Below are 23,071 nucleotides of genomic sequence, written 5' to 3'. Positions count from 1 at the left end.
TCAGATGTTAACTAGCTACCTCGGCTACTGCAATGTATTTAATTAGGTAAGGGGCGGCCAGTATAGTCGTGAGGGAAGTAGAAAACACAGTGGTGGTGTCAGATGTTAACTAGCTACCTCGGCTACTGCAATGTATTTAATTAGGTAAGGGGTGGCCATTATAGTTGTGAGGGAAGTAGAAAACACAGTGGTGGTGTCAGATGTTAACTAGCTACCTCGGCTACTGCAATGTATTTAATTAGGTAAGGGGCGGCCAGTATAGTCGTGAGGGAAGTAGAAAACACAGTGGTGGTGTCAGATGTTAACTAGCTACCTCGGCTACTGCAATGTATTTAATTAGGTAAGGGGTGGCCATTATAGTTGTGAGGGAAGTAGAAAACACAGTGGTGGTGTCAGATGTTAACTAGCTACCTCGGCTACTGCAATGTATTTAATTAGGTAAGGGGTGGCCATTATAGTTGTGAGGGAAGTAGAAAACACAGTGGTGGTGTCAGATGTTAACTAGCTACCTCGGCTTCTATAAAGTATTTAATTAGGTAAGGGGCGGCCAGATAGTAGTCAGGGAAGTAGAGAACCCATTGTTTGTCAGATGTGCTAGCTACCTCGGCTACTCGTTTGTAACCCTTATTGAATGAATCCCTACATACTTGATATATAGGAAATGAGTTGTATTTTATGGTAGGTTGATTATACTTACCGAATATTTGTATTGTTATACATCAACACATAAAAGGTGCTAGTACGAGCGACATACACGATATCCAGCTGTGCGGTAGATTTTTTTCGAATAACTAATATTTATTTATTCGGGGTTTTCATATATTATCAATTCAGTAAGAAAATTCTTTGCATTAAAATTGTTTTAGTATTTTTCAGTATGTTTAAAGATTTGCATTTAAAATTTATTTTTTTTTTACTTTTTTATCACGTCTTTTATTCAAGTTTTACAAAAATGTACATGGTCACAAACGCTGGCTCCTTCGTGTCGGTAACCATATCCACTTGATACTTTTGTAGTGTATGTGCTTTTATGTAGAAATTTGTGTACTAACCTAATACATGACCATATTAGTCTAGAAAATTTTTCTGAAACCGATTATGATTTATGTTTCAAAGGGAAATAAAAGGGATATTATAAACTCACAATCTTCTATTTTAGCTAGTATAACTACACAGCTTCTATTTGTCCTCAAAATGTCTATTTTTAAACTGTAATTGTGGTTTAAGTTCCTCTCGCTGTTACTGCTTAGTCAAAATAAATTATTTTGATTCTTTTACTCTTAAGACGAAATATGTTGTCACAAATTTTGACTCGATTGTTAATTTCCTCAAACGGTTTTGTGCTCGAACGCAACTTCGAGCAACCATCACTTTCTCTAGACTTTGGTTCATTAAAGTGTTATAATTTAAATTAATATGTTGTATATGTTATGTTGTGTGTTTTATATAATGTGTGTTATGTTGTATTTCAAATGTATATTTTTGTGTTACAAAATTAGTTTTGCACTGGATGATCTTAATTTCATTAGTGTGTAACTAAGCGATGGTAACCTCAACACAGGGTTCCCCCCTAAAGACGTACCTATATTTTCCGTGTCGTAACACTTCGGCCCAAGTAACACTTCGGCCCAGTAACATTTCGGCCCGAAACCCTCAGATGTGGCCTACGGTCCAACTCTCTACCTGCCCACTAGTAACACTTCGTCCCAACAAAATATTTGACAGGTTAGGTTAGGTTAGGTTAGGTTAGGTAAGATAAGATTCCACCGATTCTCCGTCATGTGAGGTCAGAGGATGCAAGGGGTGACGGTTGGGCGACATTCCACCAGAGGGTGGTTGCAAAGTATACAGGTCATGTATCTCTTACTACCTGAACTGCGTTCCTCAACCCTTGTCAATTTTTCGTCGGGCCGAAATGTTACTCCATTAGCTTATTTAATCATCTGTAAAAGCGAGTGGGACGAAGTGATACTGTTTTTCTAAGAAATTTGAGTTTGGCCGAAATGTTACTGGGCCGAAGTGTTACTACATCATATTTTCCACAAATGTTTGTAAAGCTTCATTGTTCAATTTGTACATATGGAAAATAAACAAATATCTTTCTTTATTTCAATTAATATTCGTAGTACAGTATAACATTATAAATGTAATATGGGATAGTGTAATGTGGGATGGATAGAGTACTTTTAGCTTTTTTAGCTTGTTCTCGATGTATATCTAGAATGCGTAGTAATAATATTAATAGAAGGTTTTAGTTTATTATTTTTATAAGTTTTCCTGTAATAACGAATCGGCAAACATGTACAGTTCTTTTAAATTAACTATTTTACAGTGTTTTATTAAAATTATAAAACCTGTCTTGATGGTAACAATATATTAAGAATAAGTACGGATGTTTACGATCAAAATATGCACCTCAATTTAATATATTAAAGTGGCTCGCTCCAGAAACCTCCATTGAAGTAATTTCCGTTACGTTTCTTGACTTGTCTTGTTTTTATGAAGCAATCTAATTCAGCTTTATTAGAATTTTATTTTTAATAAATGTACGGTGTCCATAGCTCATAAAGTTATACAACGTGTAAAGTTATACAACGTGTACAACTATATAATTACTAATAAAACGACATGGGAGGCTTTAATTCTCCGGCTTTTTATATTGCGGGAAATATTATTAAAAAATTATAGTCACGTTCCATAATTAGTGAGAGCCAAAAAAGTTTAAATGTATGATTACAACCATTTCAAAACATGAATTTTACATAAACCTTCGAAATGAACATTTCCCCAGAAAGGCACATATATTAGTTGTCTTATACTTTTGGTAAATCATATTATATGCAGAGTACGGCATTTAAACATTTGAACCACCCTTTCATAACAAGTATGATACTTTATACACTGAAGTAAGTAAAACATTGTTAATCATGTCATTTTAGGAAGAAAATTCAATAAAAGTCGATGGAATTTAAAGAAACCGCATTTTTTGTTTATAGTGGACGTAATAAAATGTTCTACCAATGTTAGTCAATGATAGCTTGAAACAATACTCATCAAGCTTTAACAGTTTCCCATTCATTGCACGCCAAATTAATTTTTGGTCAAATCATAAATTATTTCGATTTTAACAGACATGTACGTGAAAATATTTTTTTTTTTGTAAAAATTGTGGTTTAAATTAAGTTTAGAATACAGTTAACTGTTTATTTAATAAACCTTTCACTTAGGTATAGGTCTAGTCTCCCCCCCTGATCATAACTGTATTTATTCTAGTTTATCATTCTATTTTAACGCATTTATAAACCTCTTTCCCTAAACTAATAACTTTTTAAGCAACAGTCATTCAATTTATTAATCTCTTTTGTATAATAATTCCATTATGATTTGGTAACCTACTGATAATTATTAAATAGCAACCCAGCAGACGCACAGGCAGCACCTGCCTATGTCTGCTGAATTTCATAAAATCGTCAAATTAATTAATACAGAAATGTTCTTTTTTATTCTTAGCCTTAGTTTATATTTTTTAATAATTGTGATTATATTTTGTATTCAAAAGTATGTTTCTTTCTGTATACATTATGTGGAAATGAATGTATATTTCATTCATTCATTCAATATATCATTATATATATATATTAAAATACTACATGAATCATATTTTTTGAAGAGTGAAATGTCTCAAAGTATGTCCTTGATTTTAAGACGACAACTTGGGGAAAGGGAACCGGAGAAGTCGATGGCAATTGAGCTAGAGAATATTGGTCTGAAGCACGCCAAGTCAGACCTATAGCTCATTGGTTGGAATGAAACTCATAGTGTTATAAATAATATGGTAAGATAAGACACATTTTTTGGTTGAAAAGTTAACATAAATATCAATAAAATAATATTTTTTATTATGTAAAATTTACTAGAACTTTTTGTATAGTACAATATACAACGTTTGTATATTGCAACATAGTAACCAATTTGTAACAGACTGGGTGTACTGACAATATATAGTCAGGATATCTTGCTCAGTTTGACCTAAATTAGGGGAAACAACCTGTTCCTCACAAAGCGAGCGGAACAACACACGCACAATAACAGAGGTAAGGATCTACTCGATGTGCCATTCTGAAGGCTTAGTAAGAAGATGAACTACTTCCCGATACTAACAATGCAACTGTTTAATACTTTGAATGTTAGTATAAAAAATCTAGATCCGTGAAAGTAAAAAAAATAGTCTACGCCATCAAAAAAATTTTTCCAAGAAGGTAAAAGCTATAAGCCAATTAATATGTAAATATTTAATTGAAGTTAGTTTTTATTTTATTTGTGAAGATTGACTGCACACTTCAAAATATTAGTTGTATTTAGATTCAATCTATCCAGCCAGTGCTGGTCAAAGAAAAAGAAAAGAAATATGAAGTAAGTACTGTAAGTAATGTTAGTGTTTTATAGAAACGCCAACAATGAAATCAGCTGATTTAGTAGTTTAACGACCTAGAATGGTCATTCCCACTCTAGAGCGGAAACTGTGTATAACTCGGAACTGTGCTTTACATTTGAAAATTTCGTTTTAACATCATTCTACCCCTTTTGGGGGGAGGAGGTAAAAATTTCCATACACCAAAAACTTCATTTTCAGATAGTTTTTACATTCCCTGAAAGTTATAATTTTATCTCTATAATTAAAAAAATAACAGGGGGTGGGCCTTTTGAGACACACGGTAGTATATTAAATTAATGAATTTTTTCCTGCAGACATTTTTGTTATGTTACGCCAATAGAAAATAAGTTCTTAAATATATTGATTTTGGTGTTCATGAAAATGTTATACCAAGCTGCTGACCTATATAAGTAGTAAATGAAAAACAACTGAGCACCCTGATATTATTATATTTTTATAGAAGTAACATTTTTCAGACATGAGTCCATTTTCATACTTAATTAATAGTGAATACTTATCTTTTTATTTACATGATTTGTTTTGTGTAAATAATATGGTTTTTCCAGATGATTTTTTTAAAGAGACAGGACTTGGACAATTTTGTTAACTATTGATTATATAATTGTAATTTTTTTCGAAAATGGGGTTTTCAAAGGAATTTTGCTATTGATAATTGTTCTTCAATATATATGTTTTTGATATTTATTAAAACTACCAATATACTAGTGTGACTAGTCTATTCAACTAAACTATATCCTATGATGCTGGTCTTAAGTGCGAGTGCCATACCTCCTTCATATCTTTCGAGTTTGACATAAGCTATCATTGTATGAGCAGGGCTACTCGACTCTTCACTTCAAGAGGAGTAGACGGACTGCCACTGACTGCCGCTTCGAATCGACCGACCCCACAGAGCTGCCTAGTGACAAAACTTGGAACTACAGGAGCTACCAACGCTCATAGTGGTGTCTTTGACAACAAAAACATACCAAGACTTGGTGAGTACAGCACAGATAAGTTATATTACTTCTCTGTGAGTACAGATTTGACTGATGAAGAACGCACAACCTAGCGGGAATCAATTGAACTTTGAGTGAGGGTGGCGAAACGTGACACAAGCGCTGTCTACCGGTGAGGAAAGAAAGAAGGACTGGGCTGACGTGTGCTGTTGTGGTGGTCACTTTTAGTACTACGTTAGTGGTAAGAAATTCAAAGTTGTAGGTATTTTTTAAAGTTCCAAGGATAAGTGATTTCGTATATCATACTTCTATTTTATAGTATTCATTCTGATAGCCCCTGGACTACGTATAAATGACTTTATAGGCTCCGTCATTGGTCAAAAGTTGCGACTAACTTCAAATAATGTTGTTCAAAGCTGACATGTTTTAAAGCTGTATGTGTAAATTATTTTAACGTAAAGCTCCGACGATGTTGCATTGCAGCGAAACATGTCAGCTTTGAACAACATTATTTGAAGTTAAACGCAATTTTGGACTACTGGCCCGTAAGTCTTCTATTTTATTTGAGTACTAATGCTGCTTGGTTACATTTAATGACGAATATCATAATTTGATGTAGGCCTACATATGTTAAAGGTGAAATGTTTCCTTTCTATTTTGAATTACAAGTTTTAACACCAGTATTGAGCTTTAAGCATGATGGCGTTTTGTCTGTATCTTAACAATTTAAGTTTGTTAAAAATTAAACATGTGTTTATGTGTGAATTATGTTGTATTTAGGTATTGTTGAAGTGGTATTTATGCACAATAAGCTGTTCGGCTGCGATGCAATCCCATGGTCACTTGTAAGCCTGGCTCTCTGTTTAAAAAAATAGATATTTACACACCCCATCATGTAATATAAACAAGCCTTTTTCCATACAACTAGTTTATATATATTCATACTATGTTACACTGTGACACTGTACCCTTTGAAAATGATTTAGAACATTTAAGAAGTAGCCATGTTAACGAAATGTTCGAGTAACAGTACCGACTGTAATATAATATTGAAAAACAACTTTGGAGCTGTGACTTAATGGTTTTCATATCTTATTATTTTAGTCGACTAAGGTAAAAAAATAATTTGAATTATTAAAAGTGTGTATTTTTGTAAACAATTTGTTAGAATAATGTGCCCATTCAAATTACTTACACAGTCTAAATTTTACAATTACCTTCATGTTAAACATGTCTCTCGATGTTTAATTAAACATGTTTTGTACTAGGGAGATAATCTCAAACCAGGCGTTTAGTTTATCACTAAACAGCACTTAAAAATTGAAAATCACGTATTAAAATAACTTTCACAGTTTTATCCACACACATGTATTTGTTGTGTTGCATTTTGTCTGAGCCTATCCCACTACTTTGTCGCTCTGTTTTTGTTGGCGGAGTTCCCTTGACACATTCTTCTTCCCCTCTTACAAAATAATCTCCGCACTTACCAGCTTTCCTCACACAATTCGAAACTCCAATCAGCGCTAATACAGATTGTGTAAAAAAGTAAAAGTCTCTGATAAAAGGGTTTAAAATCATTTTCCATACAAAGTACAGACAAAATGTAAACCTTGTTAACAGTGCAGGGGTCTCTTCCTCATGCAATAAATTTATCCTTATAATGAAATACTTTCAATTTTAAGATGATTTTGATTATTTAAACGTGTACTATTATTATCAAACTTCTTTTACCTACGACCGTTTTTTAAAGTAGCCATTTCAGTCCAGTTCTTAGAATTGAAAAGTTTCACTTTACAGCTGTTTACTTTCATATCCGCATAGTTTCATTTCATATCCGCATAGTTTTCTCATATCCACACAGGTAACGGACCAATGAGGTTCAAGTATTGAGAGAAAAGAATTAAAATTGTAATGCTTCGAACGTCAACTAATCAGCTGATCAGCTGATCAGTTGACCAATTTCATTGTTGATCCTACTTGTTCATGTTGATACTCGCGTATTCTTAATTAAGTTGGTGGAAGTCCAAAAATAAATTAAATATTTGCCGAATTGTACCTGATACAATATTATTTATGGTAAGAATGCTGCTAGCAATGTAATATTTAACGAAGTTTAACAAACACGTAATTACAGGAAATCAGCTGATTATACAACAAGTCGTTGCATCACTTTCAGTGGCAATGACAATACACGAAAACATAACCTCTCTAAAAAGTTATCATTAGTGATTGTTAGTAATTAAATCCAGATTGATAGTAATTAAAAAACGGTCGTAGGTAAAGTAGTGTACGCAACTCGCGTTAATAGTCTTTACGACACTCGTAGAAGTTTTTCTACTCGTGTCGTAAAGACTCACTTAACGCAATCGTTGCGTAAACTACTATTGTCAAATCCAATTTTAAAATACAATGTGGGAAGAAATGTCTTCCCAAACCCTATAGTAGCCCTATTGTTACAAAATTACTTTTTTATAAGCACATCGTAGGCATATTATCTTGTATATATACAAATTACGAATATTTTGATGATAACTCATATGTAACAGGGGAGTTCATTATCAGAGGTCATATTTTAACATACATTACGCTCTCTAGTTATTTGTTAGTTAGTAATACATTAGTTTGGATTAACGAAATAAAATAGTATAGCGATTAATTTTTACTTTTTGCATGATTGAAACGAGCTCCGACAACAAGCCTTATAACAAATAAAAACATTAGGTTTATTATAGTTTTGTTCAACACAAAAATATTATATGTATAATTATGTTTTCTACTTATGCATGATATATTTTGTTTTTATATAACATTGTATTTTCTAACCAAAACATGGCAAATATAAATGTACACCTAAAATATAAAATGGTATGTGTCCTAATATATGTTATACTAAAAATTAAGTCGATAAATTTAAATTTGGTCATGATAATTTTTTTTGTAAAACGTATTTTTTAATGATTATAATCGGTAGAATTAACACAAATGTACTCTTTAAAAACTTTAACCATGTGAATAACAAACATTTCTATTAGAAATCAGTTTATTACAAACTTACTAAATTTCTTTGTCACAGAAAATTGAATACAATATATACTTTATTTTTATTTGTTGTAAATATATTATAACCTTGTTGGGTGGGCAATTTTATAATTTAACGTGTAAAAATAGAAACAAAGATCACGTAATAAACATGTATTAGAGTAAAACTTGTCATTCACTAACACAATACGAACTAACATACGTCATGCTTTAGGAATAAGGATTCCACTATTTATATTCTAACTCTATAAGTGTTATTAATGTTTTGTATTCTAAACTATTTTAGGTTCTAATAAGATGGGGTTTTGGTGATTTGAGTCATTTTGGGGCAGGTCAAAAATTACTAAAAGGGTAAATGTCTATGCTATTAGAGGGGTGTTGGGGGAAATCCAGCTCCAACTCACCTCAATCGTCCTTCTACAAGTTAGCTAAAATCAACATAGGATTTTTCAAACAAGCAATATTGATAAAAGTTAAGTCAAGATATTCCGTAAATTGAGATAATAGTTATTTATTTTTGCGAACTAAGTATCTTAAAAAATTTCCATGCGTTTGATTTGCACCTAATCTTTATATTTGACTAAACCTATTTTTTTCTAATATTTTTCGATAAGTTTTAACGAGTGATATAATTTAGATTTCATTAGTAACATGCATTCCACCAAAACACAACGAATATAAATATATTTTATTTTCCTGGGATATAAAAGAGATATTGTTTTGAAATCTCCGTACAGCCTCAGCGTTCTACTGTCGCTCGTATACCTATTTTTTTAGTTGAAAAAAAAAACTGTAAATATAAATGTTTACAAACACTAATTAATAATGGTCCATTCATAAAAGTCTCAATAAATGGCGTCTATAATTTGAAATATTATAGCGGTTTAAGTAAATAATAAGTAGTACAACATAAATAAGATTACTACAAGAAATATCAACATAACTCAAAGCTCACTGACTGAATGCCTATAATTAACTTCACTGAAATAGGAATCACGTTAAATGTTCTAGAAGCGAATCCAATTGTCTTTGAATGGCGACTGGCAGAAGTAGATGAACATTTCTGCGAAGTGTTATACCGGGTTTCACCTTCGCTTTGGCCTCATAAGCGGTTCAAAAGCTGAACTGCGGATTGAGTCTTTAAACCTTGAATAGCGCATTACGTAGCAAGGGTTTACGAGAACAAGTTTACATTTTTAGTAAATCATTTGTATACAAATTATTTTTAATTTTCATACGAGAACTTATAAGAACGCTGTTTAGTAGTAAACCTCATATGTTTAAAACTCTTGAGAAGTGTTTCCCTATGCCCTATGAAAATTAGATACGGATAACCCAAGATTTTTATACGACGACAGTAACGGCCTTTTAAATATTCATGAAATTTAAATTTACGAAGAGAAAGCAATAAACTTCAATTGCAGATAAAACGTAGTACAGGGGTTGAGCCGAAGTTTACGACCAGGATTAATACCGTTATCATGGTTGTAAAGGGGAACATAAAGACGGTTGTATCCTTAAAATTCTCAAAAAGCATTGGTCGTATTTAAATGTTATAGCTCGAATTTAAACGTCTACAAAATAAATTCTTTTTTGATTAATTTATGTTTTTGCAATAATATTAGTGGTTGTCAAAACTAAAACTATTTTAACGTAGACTTTTGTTAAGAGGAGAGCTTTTGTTATAAGTTTTGTAGTAATAACTCATGGGAAATGACCTTGGTAGTTGCTTTTTTAAACTGTAAGACATGTCTTATATAATATTGAAGGGTTACAACTAGCTTTGCGCATACTGCGTGTAAAATGTGAAATAAAATGTAAAAGTGAAATGAAAATCTTTCTTAAACTTTCAATGCTGTAGTTGTCAAATACGAAATAAAGAGAAACAAAACCAAAATAAATAAAAATTAAGACGATTTTTTAGGATACTTAAACAGTCTTAAGTACGTTTTTGTAGAACTTTTTCCTAAAAGATAACATATATCAGGTTTTAAAAAGTTTTAAAAAATAGTAAAAAAGAAAGATATATTTCTCACGACTTTTATTACAGGAACATATACCCCGATGCAAGTAATTTTTTAATATATGTTTAATTTTTTATCTAAACTGGTTTGTAATAAAGGAAATACACACTTACCATATATCAAAATAACATTATGTTCAAAGAATATTTGGATTTTCCGCTATTTATAAACACTACCCATTTACTAAAATATTTGATATTTTGAAATACATTGTATATTATTGATAAACACACAATAAATTATTTCCCGCTTTGAGAGCGTTTAGCGTCGTAAATATCATGTTAAACATTAAGATGAGGCCAAAACAGTTACTAAATCTATTGTTTTTCAAAACTAACTGTAGAAAATTTAAATTTAAAGATTGTAAATTTATGGTAAGCAAATCTGAAACCCTAAACTCCGGGACACTGAATCTCTAAGGGTGGGCTAGAGGTGGGGCTGGCTAGCAACCTCATACAGAACAGAATACAAACAAAATGGTATTTATTATTTAACCTCATTTGTACCTAAGTGATGCATGTGCCTTAATGTAACAAGTTGATAGCTTCTATGTACTGACAACGACATTCTACAGTGATCACGAATCTAAGATTTGGTTTTACTATGGATGGATACTGGTAAATACTACTTCCAAATTTCACTACAATTAAATATATTTTAGAATAGTAGAAGAATATTTTATATTCAGTGACCAATAATCGTCGAATTAACTCTATACTCCATGAAGAATAATACTATTTGAGCAGTGGCGGAATAGATTCAATATGAATACTTGTATTTGCAATGGAACGACATTTTCGCCGGTAGACTTGGCTAACCAATTGAGTTAGTGTTGAGTATTTAACCGCAAATGTATTAGATTCTGTTTACACATTAGTACTTCTCAGTAAACTGCAGAATCAATTTATAAACAATCTTAACTTACAAACGTTACAATAAAACCACAACAAAATATAACGACATATTGTTTCGTAATTAAAACACAGTTGACATTAATTTTGTACTGAAGAATTGTATTGGTATAAGAAAGCTCACACCGATTTAACACATGCCAATCTTACGTTTAAGTTAAATCCATTCCTAGAGAAAGAGTCGAACCTGGTACAGAATTGACCTGATTTGATTTGATTTAATGCTAAACCTTTTTCCATAAACCCAACTCTTAACTATGCCCAAAATACAAGAAAAATGTTTGCAATTTATACCTTAATTTCCCCAATAATCTATAACATGTAGAAATCTATAAAATATATCATTATAATATTATAATAATGAAAAAAAAAAAAAAACTGCAGGTGTAATCAAAACGCCAATGCAGTCATACTCCATTAGAGGTTCTTTAAACTTGTTCTTGCTCAGTAAAACATCAGGGCACAGCTTAATCATGGGAATGTCAAATTTACTATCCAAAGTCAATGTCAATCCACTTATCAACTGTGTTTATGGTTTAACATTCAAAGTTATTGGCCAAATATCAAAAGCTCGTGACAGTTTTAATCGTTATACACATCAGATTCTGGATAGTTAAGTAACGAATCCCATCTCTATGAACCAGCGATAGTAAATTCTTCATTAAAATAGATCATGAAAAACTCACAGCATGTGATACAGTCTAAATCTCATATTCTCATCCTTATTGTATCTTACTGTGATAATTTAAATGACACAAAATATGACAAATTACAGTAAGTTTCCCTTCAGTTTGGCTTAAATTGTAGAAGTATTCGACAGAAACAGTAATTTACATCAACACACACTGTTGACGACCTACTTAATTTTTATTCTAAAACTGGCGTAACCTTACGATGGGAATAATATGTCTAGTTTGATCCATAGTTTAAGCCCTTTCTAAGCAGGTTTAGCCTTGTAAAACTACAAAATATACAAGGAAAACATACATTTTAAAATTAACACATATTAACACATGCTCACCTGGGCTACTTTTTCCCCCATATTCGGCGTGTGCATGGCTCCTTGGAAATATTTGGCAGAACCGTTGTCTTGAATGGAATACTGAAAACATTAAAGAGTACAATTTTAATCACAGAAACACTATTTACTTTCGTGAAGGAATCAAGAAACAATCATAAAACCGCATGCTTTGGTTATTCTATATGGTTGGTGATAAAAATATACTATACAATGCACGAGAGTTGTATATTACTTGCCCAGTAAAGATTTAATTAACACTTAATGGAAAATGTTTTGTAATTTGGGCACATTATTGTGTGGTAGAAATTGGTCTTTTATACACAAACTATTGGTAAACAGCGGTTTGTATTTAGAGATATTTAACGCGAGATTTATTTTAAACAAAAAAAAAAAACATATTAAACTGGGTCGGAAAATAGGTCTAGAATTGTTTTTGCATACACAACAGTTTCACGCAATCACCATCTTCATCTATAGCCTATTTAGTTAATAGACTCGAAAACACGTTTACCCACCGTTAATGTAATCACGCTTTACAAGTAAATTAAATTTTGGAGCCCGGTTTGTTTAGGTTGGAACATGTGCATTGTGCAATGGCTACACAAAATTATAAAAACAGTTTTTCCCTCGATTTATGAGAACAACGAACAACTAAAGCTAAGATTAGATACACACATTATGAACCACACTAGTAATCTTGTAGGAACGATTTTACAGACAAAATATATAATGCAATTAACAACATGAAAACGGATAAAAAATAAGGTTACATTTTATTTTTATAATATGTTCTACGTTATATACATATCCTTGGGCAATTTACAACGAAAAATAAGTGTAAACTAAAAATATAGTTTATAACATTTGCATTATTATAGAAAAGATAACATGCATTAACGGGAAAACACTCACCCTGTCCTTTACATCCAAATAACACACATTACCTTCAAAAAGATATTTAAAAAAGAGGTATTTTACATTAATGACTAATATAAAATTACTAATGATAAAGCAAATTTTTAGTTGAGGTTGACCTGTCTGAGGATTTTCTACAAAAAGGTCTAGGGTGGCTGTGTTATATTTTTATTTCTCTATGAAATCCAAGTTTCATGATCGACTAGGCCTAGAGGGTTTTGGCCATTATCACATAACTAATGCCGTTGGTGATTGGCAAGATTTGAACCCGGGATCTCGAACCAAAGCCTCACACTCTGGTGAATGCTGACCCTACCTTGTGCCGAAGTGTCTCGGCAGCGACATTGGACAATGAAGGGGCGTGGTCCCACAATGTTAAGGCCCGGTAATGTTGAAGGTCCGACTCCGACGAAGTGTTGGGGAAACGTTTGGCTACGTGGTTTCTGGTCGCTGAAACAAAGTTAACATTGGGCTTTGAGTAAACGTGATCAAGCTTTTCTGCCCTCTTTCCAAATCAGTACATAATAAGGAAATACACACCTAGATTCACTTCACAAAGATTAAACAAGTTTCAATAGGTTTCCTTCTATTAGGTGTTTACGATAGCATCACAGAATTTATATCTCTGCGTGAGCATTGATGCACTACGAGAATATAATTTCCTAAAATATTATCATTGATTGTTCACAGTAGGTCTATTATCACAATACTGACTGAGAGTCGTAATCCTGAAAGTCGTTCAGGATTTGTGTTTCTTATTTTGACTTTCATATAGTTCTCTTTGTGGGTTTCTTAAGCTGTGGTTGTGCTTATAACCTTGTTAAGTGTATAGGCCTACCTCATCGGTACTTAGTAGATAGGTATAGGAGGACAAGATCATATTCCAGGTCTCAAAGCGTCGTGAAAACCTTTTTGTACAGATTGTGATGATAAATTATCACAATAATCCACTAAGTGGTTAAATTGGCAGTGGAGATTGAAAACAACACTAATGCCAATTTATTGTTAACAACTCTTTATGTATTGTTGTAGATACATAAAAATATAGATTCATCATAATTTAAAATGGGGATACAATGAGTGATTAAGGTTTGTCAATTTGTATAGTATTTTCTCATTTGGATTTTGGTATTTTATTTTTTCTACAAATATAATGTTAGGGTCGGCAGTAATAGATAATTTCTATAGCAATTTTCAGTATCACAAGCTAGACGTTATTCCAATGAACAGTTAGAAGTGACAGAACTCCGTCCCTAGTTGGTTTGTTCCAACTGGTCCTTTTTAGTGAATTTACGCTTGTACTCTTTTTCAAAAAGAATAACACAAACTCTTTCTAGTTTCTGATTCTTCATACTTTTCTTTTTAAATGCCGGTATCACACATCCTTTTCAGGTTGTAGGTTTACATAAAGAACCTATTCCTATCCACTTGATCAACCTCTTCCGTTTCAGAAAGAGTAAGCAAATATTGACTAAAATCAAAACACCACGCTTTCATTTTGAATTACATTTCATTTAAACGAACTATGCACAACCTGTGACGCAAGCGCCACAGCTTCATGGCGTAAGGCGCTAGCATGCCGTTCAACCGCTCTTTTTCTTGGACCAATTTTTTCTAAGCTCAGCCGGCTCGTCTCTTCTCTCGCCCCTGTCTGCCCGCTGCCGTGATTTGACGAACTTCGAGTCTTCAAACTTCGTACAGAATGAACAATAATCAAGCTAAGTTAACTTATTAGTTTTAAGTAAAATATTAAAATATGTTAGGCTAGAAGTAAATCTCAGGGGGGGAAGCCACTGGCTTCGCAGGTACGCTGGAAAATGTAGTAAATAACTATCAAGTTTGATTCCGCCTAACGGAATCAAACAATCCTTTTCATGTTTCGAAGCCACATGTTCCAAGAGATTAAATTGCCGGTTAGAGGGGTTGCTTAGTTCATCTACCAGTTACAATTCAACCAATTCTTGCTTCAATCAGGTTTTTCTTATATATATTTATATATTAGTTTGGAAGGTTTCAACCAAGATTAGGGTATTTAAGTGTGTTAGTTAAATAAGTGTAATCAAAGCTGGCTTGGGCTGTCTTCCTGGTCTGGGTAAAAGGTCCAATTCTCTGGGCCCCCATCACACTTTTCCAGTAATCCAAGGTAATACTGACAACCAGAATAGTTTAAAACCATATCACAAGACTACCACCACCTCAAACATTAGACACCTAAATAAATATTAATACACCTTCATTATTTGGCATCATAAAAATATTATTTACAATGGAAATTACGTAAATATTAGAAACATTCTATTACAAGAATACAATTTAAACCTAAAATAAAAGGGCAACTATGAATTAAATATTTATAAATTTCTAATTTACCAGTTAAACATAGGAAACGAAATGTTTCTACGATATACAATTTTATGTAACAACATAGCCCGATGTCGTACATTTTTATGAAGTCGGGTAAAGGCTGTACACAATAACAATATTTACAGGATGAACCAATAAATGAACAAGAACACGGCTGGATGGCTGGCTGCCAATGGCTTACTTTGTTTATCCATTGTTTGCTAATATCGTCTACTTTGTTTGCAGTCGATGCTTCCTTATGTTTACGTGTAATAACCGAACCAGTTTCTTGGGGCTCTAACAAATTTCCATCTTGCAACTTATCGATTGGTTCAAAATATGATAACTTTGAAAGTAAAACATTATTTTCTTTAACTATTTTCAATATATGACGTGATTAGACTAGTTGGATTTGTCTAGTCAGTAATTCATTGTCTATGAGATCTTATTTGGGCCATATAAGATCGATATAGATAATATATCTTTGTATTAGAATATTCAATCAATGATATAAAATTAATGACTTCCAAACTAGAATACACACATTTACCGTTGAATTACGTATACAGTTTTTAAACATAAGTAAGTTGTGTAATGGTATGTCATGTGTTTTAACCTCCCACCCTCATTATACCAACAATGAGAGAACAAGAAATTACTTATAAGGAGTCAGTTATACTATTGCATTAAAATTACGTCAGTTATAATAAGTCAGTACGTAAATAGGAAACAAATATTACCGATAAATTAAACATATATTTTTAAAGTTTCTAAATGTAATTCATTAATACACGAGTTAAAACTTCTACGAGTGCCTTAATAGCTATTTACATTACAAGTGTAGTAAGAGCGTTTTTACATCACGCAGGTGAATGTTGTGCAACGAGCGGAAGCGAGTTGCATAATTCACTTAAGATTTTACCTGACCCGACAATATACATAGGGTTACGTAGAATATTTTTCATTATCCATTTCACATGTCTTCTAACGGTAATGTTCTTTTACAAACAAAAGCTAGGATAGTAAAATACTTTAAAGCATAACAATAACATTCAAGCGCACAGCTGATTTCTAGCGTTGAACGTCGTTGGCTCCATAGAGGTATATTTTTTAAGTTAAGCCCTCAATGTTATTTAAATGGTTTTCTTTACATCACCGAGTGAGTTTTTGATACTTTACATCACTCGAGAAGTAAGACAGTTGTATACATCACGCTTGGGATAGGGAAGTTTAACATGGTGGGTTAGGTAAAAGCTAATTACGCGAGTTGCGTACACTACTTTTCTTACGACCGTTTTTTATTACTAACAATCACTACTCATAACGTCTAAGAGAGGGTTATAATTTCGTTTATAACCTTTTCTTTTCTTTATTTTTCTTTTTTATAAAAGAGGTTGGCGGCCTCTTTTAACCTTGCATTTGCCCTTCCACATAGACTAAGCGCCCGTGCGTAGATCGTTTACAGCAAAGCAAGGAGTGAGCCGGTACATTACAAAGGTAAACTGTACAGATAAATTTTAGTGGCAGTGACCAGGATCCGAACACACGACATCATTGCCAATGATTGTGATGCAACGATTCATTGTCCCAACCACTCATTCATTGTACAAACAATTAAATTGGGCTTAATAACTGATAAGTTGACTTTTGGATCATTAAAATTACTATACTTCTTTTCTCTCAATTCTTGAACCTCATTGGTCCATACTTGTACTGTTTTTTTTAGTTTTTTTGTTTTTTTTAAGGGAGAGGAGGTAAAAATGCTTTTACGCACACAGGTAGCCAGCCTGTAGTGTGAGACTCCTGAGCTTGTCAGACTACTCACTAAAAAACCCCCTCTACTCTGTTGGGTTTTTTTTCATACTTGTACTGTAAAGTAACAAACAATTCTAAGACCTGAATTGACAAGGGTAGTTAAAAAAAAACGTTCGTTAAGCTAAAATACAAAACAGTTATGTTATTCGGTGTTGGTGGTTAAAGTAGTTGTCTTGTACTACATGCAAATTTTAAGTTTCCATATCCAGAGTCGCGATGACGTCAGAGGTCATGTAAACCTCACATTGTGTTCAGTAATCCCTTCAACACACCTTGCGAGTGGGCTAAACGTGCTGCTTAGTCTCAACCAATTCGTACTACATTCGTACTACATACAATACATGTAATACACCAGTTTTAAGGCGTATATGTGATGAACTTTGTTTCAACGAATGTTAAGTTTAAATAATAGCAAAATGCGTAGAATTGTTTGTTGTTCTAAAAGATGTTATGATTCTAGAAATATATTGGAAAGGTTGTCCAAGAAGGAAACCTTTTGCAAGAATATACACATGTTTGCTAACTTTCTTCCATTTTAATGTAATATGGTATACAAGAACAATACTATGTAGCACTACTAAGTATTTCACGGAAGTCAAATTGTAGAACAATTTACTTTATCAACTACTGTACTCTTTAGTCGTATCGAGTGAAATGTAAAAATAGATATTAAATACTATTAAAGATTTACAGTATAAACAAAACAAGCATAGAAAAATAATATTAAGGTTATTTGACTCGCTGCTTTTCCGTAGTAACTCTTATATTTTAGGATGAAAATACCTCCTTTCTTGAAACTTTATTTTAAGTGTAATACATTTCTAACTGAATAAAATCGTTAAAGGCAGCTCTAGAATCTTAAAAAAATACACTATTTTATAATTTAAATGTATTGTGCCCAAGCTACAGTTTCATCGTCATAGGTAAAACAATGTGTCCGTCGTAATTCTTCGCGGGGCAATATTTAGTAAAACATCGTACAGGCTGTTCTTGCTTGGTCTCTTTCGTTGCGAAGATTTCTTTCTCTTTTTCATCGGTTGACTATTGACAACTATTATAAACTAATAATACTTCAATCTCATATACTAAAGTATAAGTGATTTTAAACATTCTGGTATCAAGTTGGAATATAAACTCTTACTTCATTTAACATTATAGATTGTAAGCCAAGGGAGAATGAAATATGTACAAAAGGGAAGGGCATCTACCTCTAATGGAGTATATACATAAATTATCTAATAAACTAGATCCGTCAAATTAAAACCGAATCGAACAATATCTTGTGTTACTTGACTCAAAGTACCAGAGGAAAATAGTAATGTCCGAAGAAATATATGAATCAGCTACATAGTTTTCTTTGTTTAGCGATTTCCACTTCACTCTTTTAAAAGAAACTTTCACGATTGGTGAAATTTCAAAACTTTATTGACTGAGGTTACAACTTGCTCAAATTACTGTTTTTGAATAGCTATGATCAGGAATGAGTGATCAGTGATCATAATGCTGAGTGTTTATTTTTTAAGTGCTTAAGGTCTAACATTTAATGACTTGAGAATGTGTTATATTATGATATGAAATCAAGTAATGTATGATGTAGGCTACATATATTTTTTATTCTGGCCGCCTTGTTGATATGACAAAACTTCTTCTTATGATTGAGGAAATCAAATATTAGTAAAAATATATTCGTAATTTCATATATGTTTTACTATGTAATGTCAGGTTAAAGGCTTACGTCTAATCAAATGTTTATATACCAGTAGAAAACTGAACATTACGAGTAAGTAATAGACTACAAGCAAACAATTCAATGGTATGACAGTTACAAACTTAAATGTGGGTTAGTGTTAGTGAAAACCTAAATAGAACAATAAATTAGTGGTTCCGAATAAAAATAAATTATAATATGTATTCCTGAAACACAAAAGCGGATACATCACTGGTGTTAACTGGGTTTTGCGGAAAAAGATCAGCCAAATACAAAATCACACTCACTGAAAAAAGGCTCATTTGTCATAAATTAGAGCTTTATTTTCGTGGGAGTACTACAAAGGGAAAATTATAATTACCAGTAATTTCAATCAGCACATTGACAATAGTTTCACTAATACTTAAAGATTTATTCATGATAAAATATATATTTTTTAAATCTATATGGGATGCGCCTCAAAATTGGTTTTAACAGTTGCCGTGCCAACTGTATTAGGTTATTATTTTTTTATGTAACAAAATTGCGAAAGTTGAACTTTGTCATTCGTTTAGTTGTATGTAATAAAATATTCAACGTGAGATAAAAATACACGTGAATATTTTTAAAAGTGCTTGTTTTCATTGGTCCGTGTTAGAGTAAAAAGGCGTGTGTTGTATTATACAACAGCCAATGCTAGAAGCTAAGCTTTTGTTTACAGAGAAGAAATAAACAGAGTGACAACTCAATTTTGGTCAATAGTTATTTCTTGGAGATTTTGCTTTTAAAAACTAGAGTAAGGTATGCTTTAGCTGAAACCGATTTTGATACATTATTGAATTTGAAAGATTTTGTTATACTCGTATTTTCCGAATTGGGCAATTAAATAACTATTGTCACGAGGACTCATTCAGAATTAGATACGAACAAAGCATTTATTGTTCACACATTTCGTGAATGCGTACGCTAACGTATTATATTGTGGTCATATACCTACCTGCGTGCATCAGTTGCTATATTAACTGCACTAAACCTAAGCAAAATATGCATATAAAACTCATCCACCGTTTAATGATCTTAAATAGTATATTATAAGCATAAGTCAAGGAATTTAGTTACACTTTAGCTTAGGAGACAAAAGGTGCATTAAAAGGTTCAAATAAACACTTAAAAAATCATTACGCTGTAAGTTATCTGCAAGTGTGTAAATAAAAAACTCAAGAAAACAATCGAAAAAATAAATATATTTTTAAAAAGTTACAATTATGGGAAAAAGAAATAATTGTTTATAAACAACCAGTTATTAATGTGTAGAAAGTACTTTTGCTATTTCACCTGATAATCTTTTAACGGATTGCTAAATGCCACGAAGTGTGATCTCATATTTCTGATTAGAACATTATCTGGTAATTATTTAGGTGCATATTTAAAGATATATGAATGTAAACAATTATCGATTGTTGTTGTCACCGCTCTATTTTTGTTTCAGATTTCATTGGCATTTAAAGAGCCAGTATTTAAATAATTTGCTCAGCCAAAAGAGTTGATTTATGTTTCCAAATAATATAAATCTCATGCTATTTAATTGAAGATAAGGAGCATAAAAGAATTTAGAGTTGTCGATCAATGGCACATGTATATATGGGTGTTGTTAAAAATTGTGTCATACAAATTCATATTCAGATCGAATGACTCTATTTAGACAGTTTTATGCTACGAATACGATTACTTTTACAATGAATGACAATGTTACGCCACGTTCAAAGGAAAGGTTAATATTAAAAGGCATTTATCACTACAAGCTATTTCACTCTGAGTTTTCATTCTCTGCGTTGAGGAAGACAGGTGCTCACTCTCTGTACACTGTACATGATCTATACTACCGTGCTGCGTTACCTTCGCAAAAGCTATCTAGGGTATGAGGCCGCAGTCGTGGAGGAATATCTTCGGCAGCTTTAGAAGACACTGTTGAACAATTAAAACAGCATTAAGAAAACCTACAACGCATTTCAGAAACGCTGAAGAATTATTGTTGGTTTGTATGTTAATGTAACATCAAGAGTAAGTGAGGAAGTGGTTCTGGAGTAAAGTGTATTTAGAGATGTAGAACTATAAGGAACAGAAATTGATATGGTGTATTCTAGCATGAGTACGATTATGCGCTCTTAACCCTAGTTAGGGGTTTAAAGGGATGTAGCAGAGATTTGGTAAAATTATGGAGGACTATTAATGGAACCAAAATAGAAAATAGAAATCTTGAAGGGCGTTTGAGAATCTACAAAGTACGAGTGTAAGTAGACATATAAATTCTGAAAAGTAGTTTAAGATCTAAAAATCTAGTAGAACAATTGCTGGTCTAGAAGTTTGTTTAGATATACAAGAGTGTATTTATTTATCAAGCGATTGCGTATATTATATGGTATAAGTATAACTAGAAGTGTAGTTAGGTCAATTAAGAATACTATTTATGAATATGGAACAGTATTCAGGTCTCATCATGTTTAATACTGATTTGTATGAGTAATTTCGGGTAATAAAGTGTGTTTAGGGATCTAGTTGATAACACTATAGATTCCGAAGTGTAATTTGGAATATATGTATATGCCAATTTATACGTAAAGATGGTCTTAAAACTAGTCAACTTGTGACGCATGAAAAGTAAATTTAAAAACTATTTTGAATATAATATTTGTATATCATTTCCCTTATTGGAATCGCTGTGGTCAATGGATGCGTGTAAAATGTCGAACAAGAACATTTTAAAACGTAAATTATATACGAGAATACAATATAACTTATAGTTAGACTATGATCATTTAATTTAAAATATGATTTTAATTGTTATAGTGTAGCAGAAGTATGAGTGATCCTATATTCTTGAATAGTCATATCTTTTTACTACCGAGATTTAATTTAGAATGTTTCTAAGACTTAACAATCATGAATCTTAAACTATGCAAGGGTAAACTATTACTGCCCTTTAAAGTGATTTTAGAACAAAACGTCACATGAAAAAGAACTAAATAGTAGATATTAGATTGTTTAAACTGCTTTTAAATTAATGAAACACTCAAACTATTTTAAGTGGTTGAATGTTAGTGATTTTTAAGCACATTATCGATGTACAATTACACAGCAAAACTTGAACTGAACATTTTCAATAATTTATGCTCTAACACGTTTATAACATGCTCTGGTTTCTATTTATAGTTATTATCATAGCACCGCGTTATCAGTGATGTATTGAAGCATTGATGAACGCAATTTAAACAACGGCCACACTTTTAGATAGGTAGTGGTCCGGCTGTTTGCATACATTTGTTTTGAATTGTTTGTGATAATTTGGTTACTTTGGTACTTTTAGTTTTGCAAATAATCATTAACATGTATAATTAAATAGGTTGAATTGGTAGTAATCGTACTATATACCTACTCAAGTAAAGTATTTGGAAGGCACTTAATATTATCTGCCTGTAAGGTATAAAGATTTAAGGTTGGGAATCTGAACACGGTTGTAAAGAACAGTTAAATTCCATTTTGTAGCCCCTGAACTGCTTATGCCATATATGGCGAAACATATGTAGTGGACTTCAAACACTATATTTGAACTGCAAGACGAGGTATGTAAAGTTTAGTTAAACAACAGTGTCTAGTTTTAGTCGACAGCTTTATTTTTTTATCCATATCGCTCAACCATCTCACTTATAAATAGTTTTATGTCATAAAAAACTAGCTTGAGGTTACCATCCCTATAAATATCAAGAGTCCCTGTGAATATAAAATTTAGAATGAGTTAATACACAGAAAACTTGTCATGTTATTCAATGTTAATATTAATCATGTAAGGGTGTTTTAATTTTATACTTTAAACCCATCATTTGGTTATACTCAATCTACCATTATGAGTATATACGAAGAATTA

At 32.1% G+C, this 23,071-nt stretch overlaps 1 protein-coding gene across 1 annotated transcript in view; it reads right to left on the bottom strand.

The window, feature by feature from the left end:
• The window catches only part of LOC128989012 (potassium voltage-gated channel subfamily H member 2-like), a 412,396-nt gene that overhangs the window by 219,074 nt on the left and 170,251 nt on the right, over window positions 1–23,071 (bottom strand). The window contains exons 7-10 of the mRNA XM_054410865.1: window positions 21,046–21,114; window positions 13,621–13,754; window positions 12,390–12,470; window positions 8,838–8,861 (exon numbers count right to left, since the gene is read on the bottom strand). Of these exons, the coding sequence (XP_054266840.1) occupies window positions 8,838–8,861; window positions 12,390–12,470; window positions 13,621–13,754; window positions 21,046–21,114 (308 nt within the window). The remainder of the gene's footprint in view (window positions 1–8,837; window positions 8,862–12,389; window positions 12,471–13,620; window positions 13,755–21,045; window positions 21,115–23,071) is intronic.

This window comes from Macrosteles quadrilineatus, unplaced genomic scaffold (genome assembly GCF_028750875.1).
Source record: "Macrosteles quadrilineatus isolate MER2022 unplaced genomic scaffold, UCM_ALF_1.0 Scaffold_3__2_contigs__length_128488019, whole genome shotgun sequence".
In the NCBI taxonomy this organism is placed as follows: domain Eukaryota; kingdom Metazoa; phylum Arthropoda; class Insecta; order Hemiptera; family Cicadellidae; genus Macrosteles; species Macrosteles quadrilineatus.
This window is presented reverse-complemented; position numbering and strand designations above follow the sequence as displayed.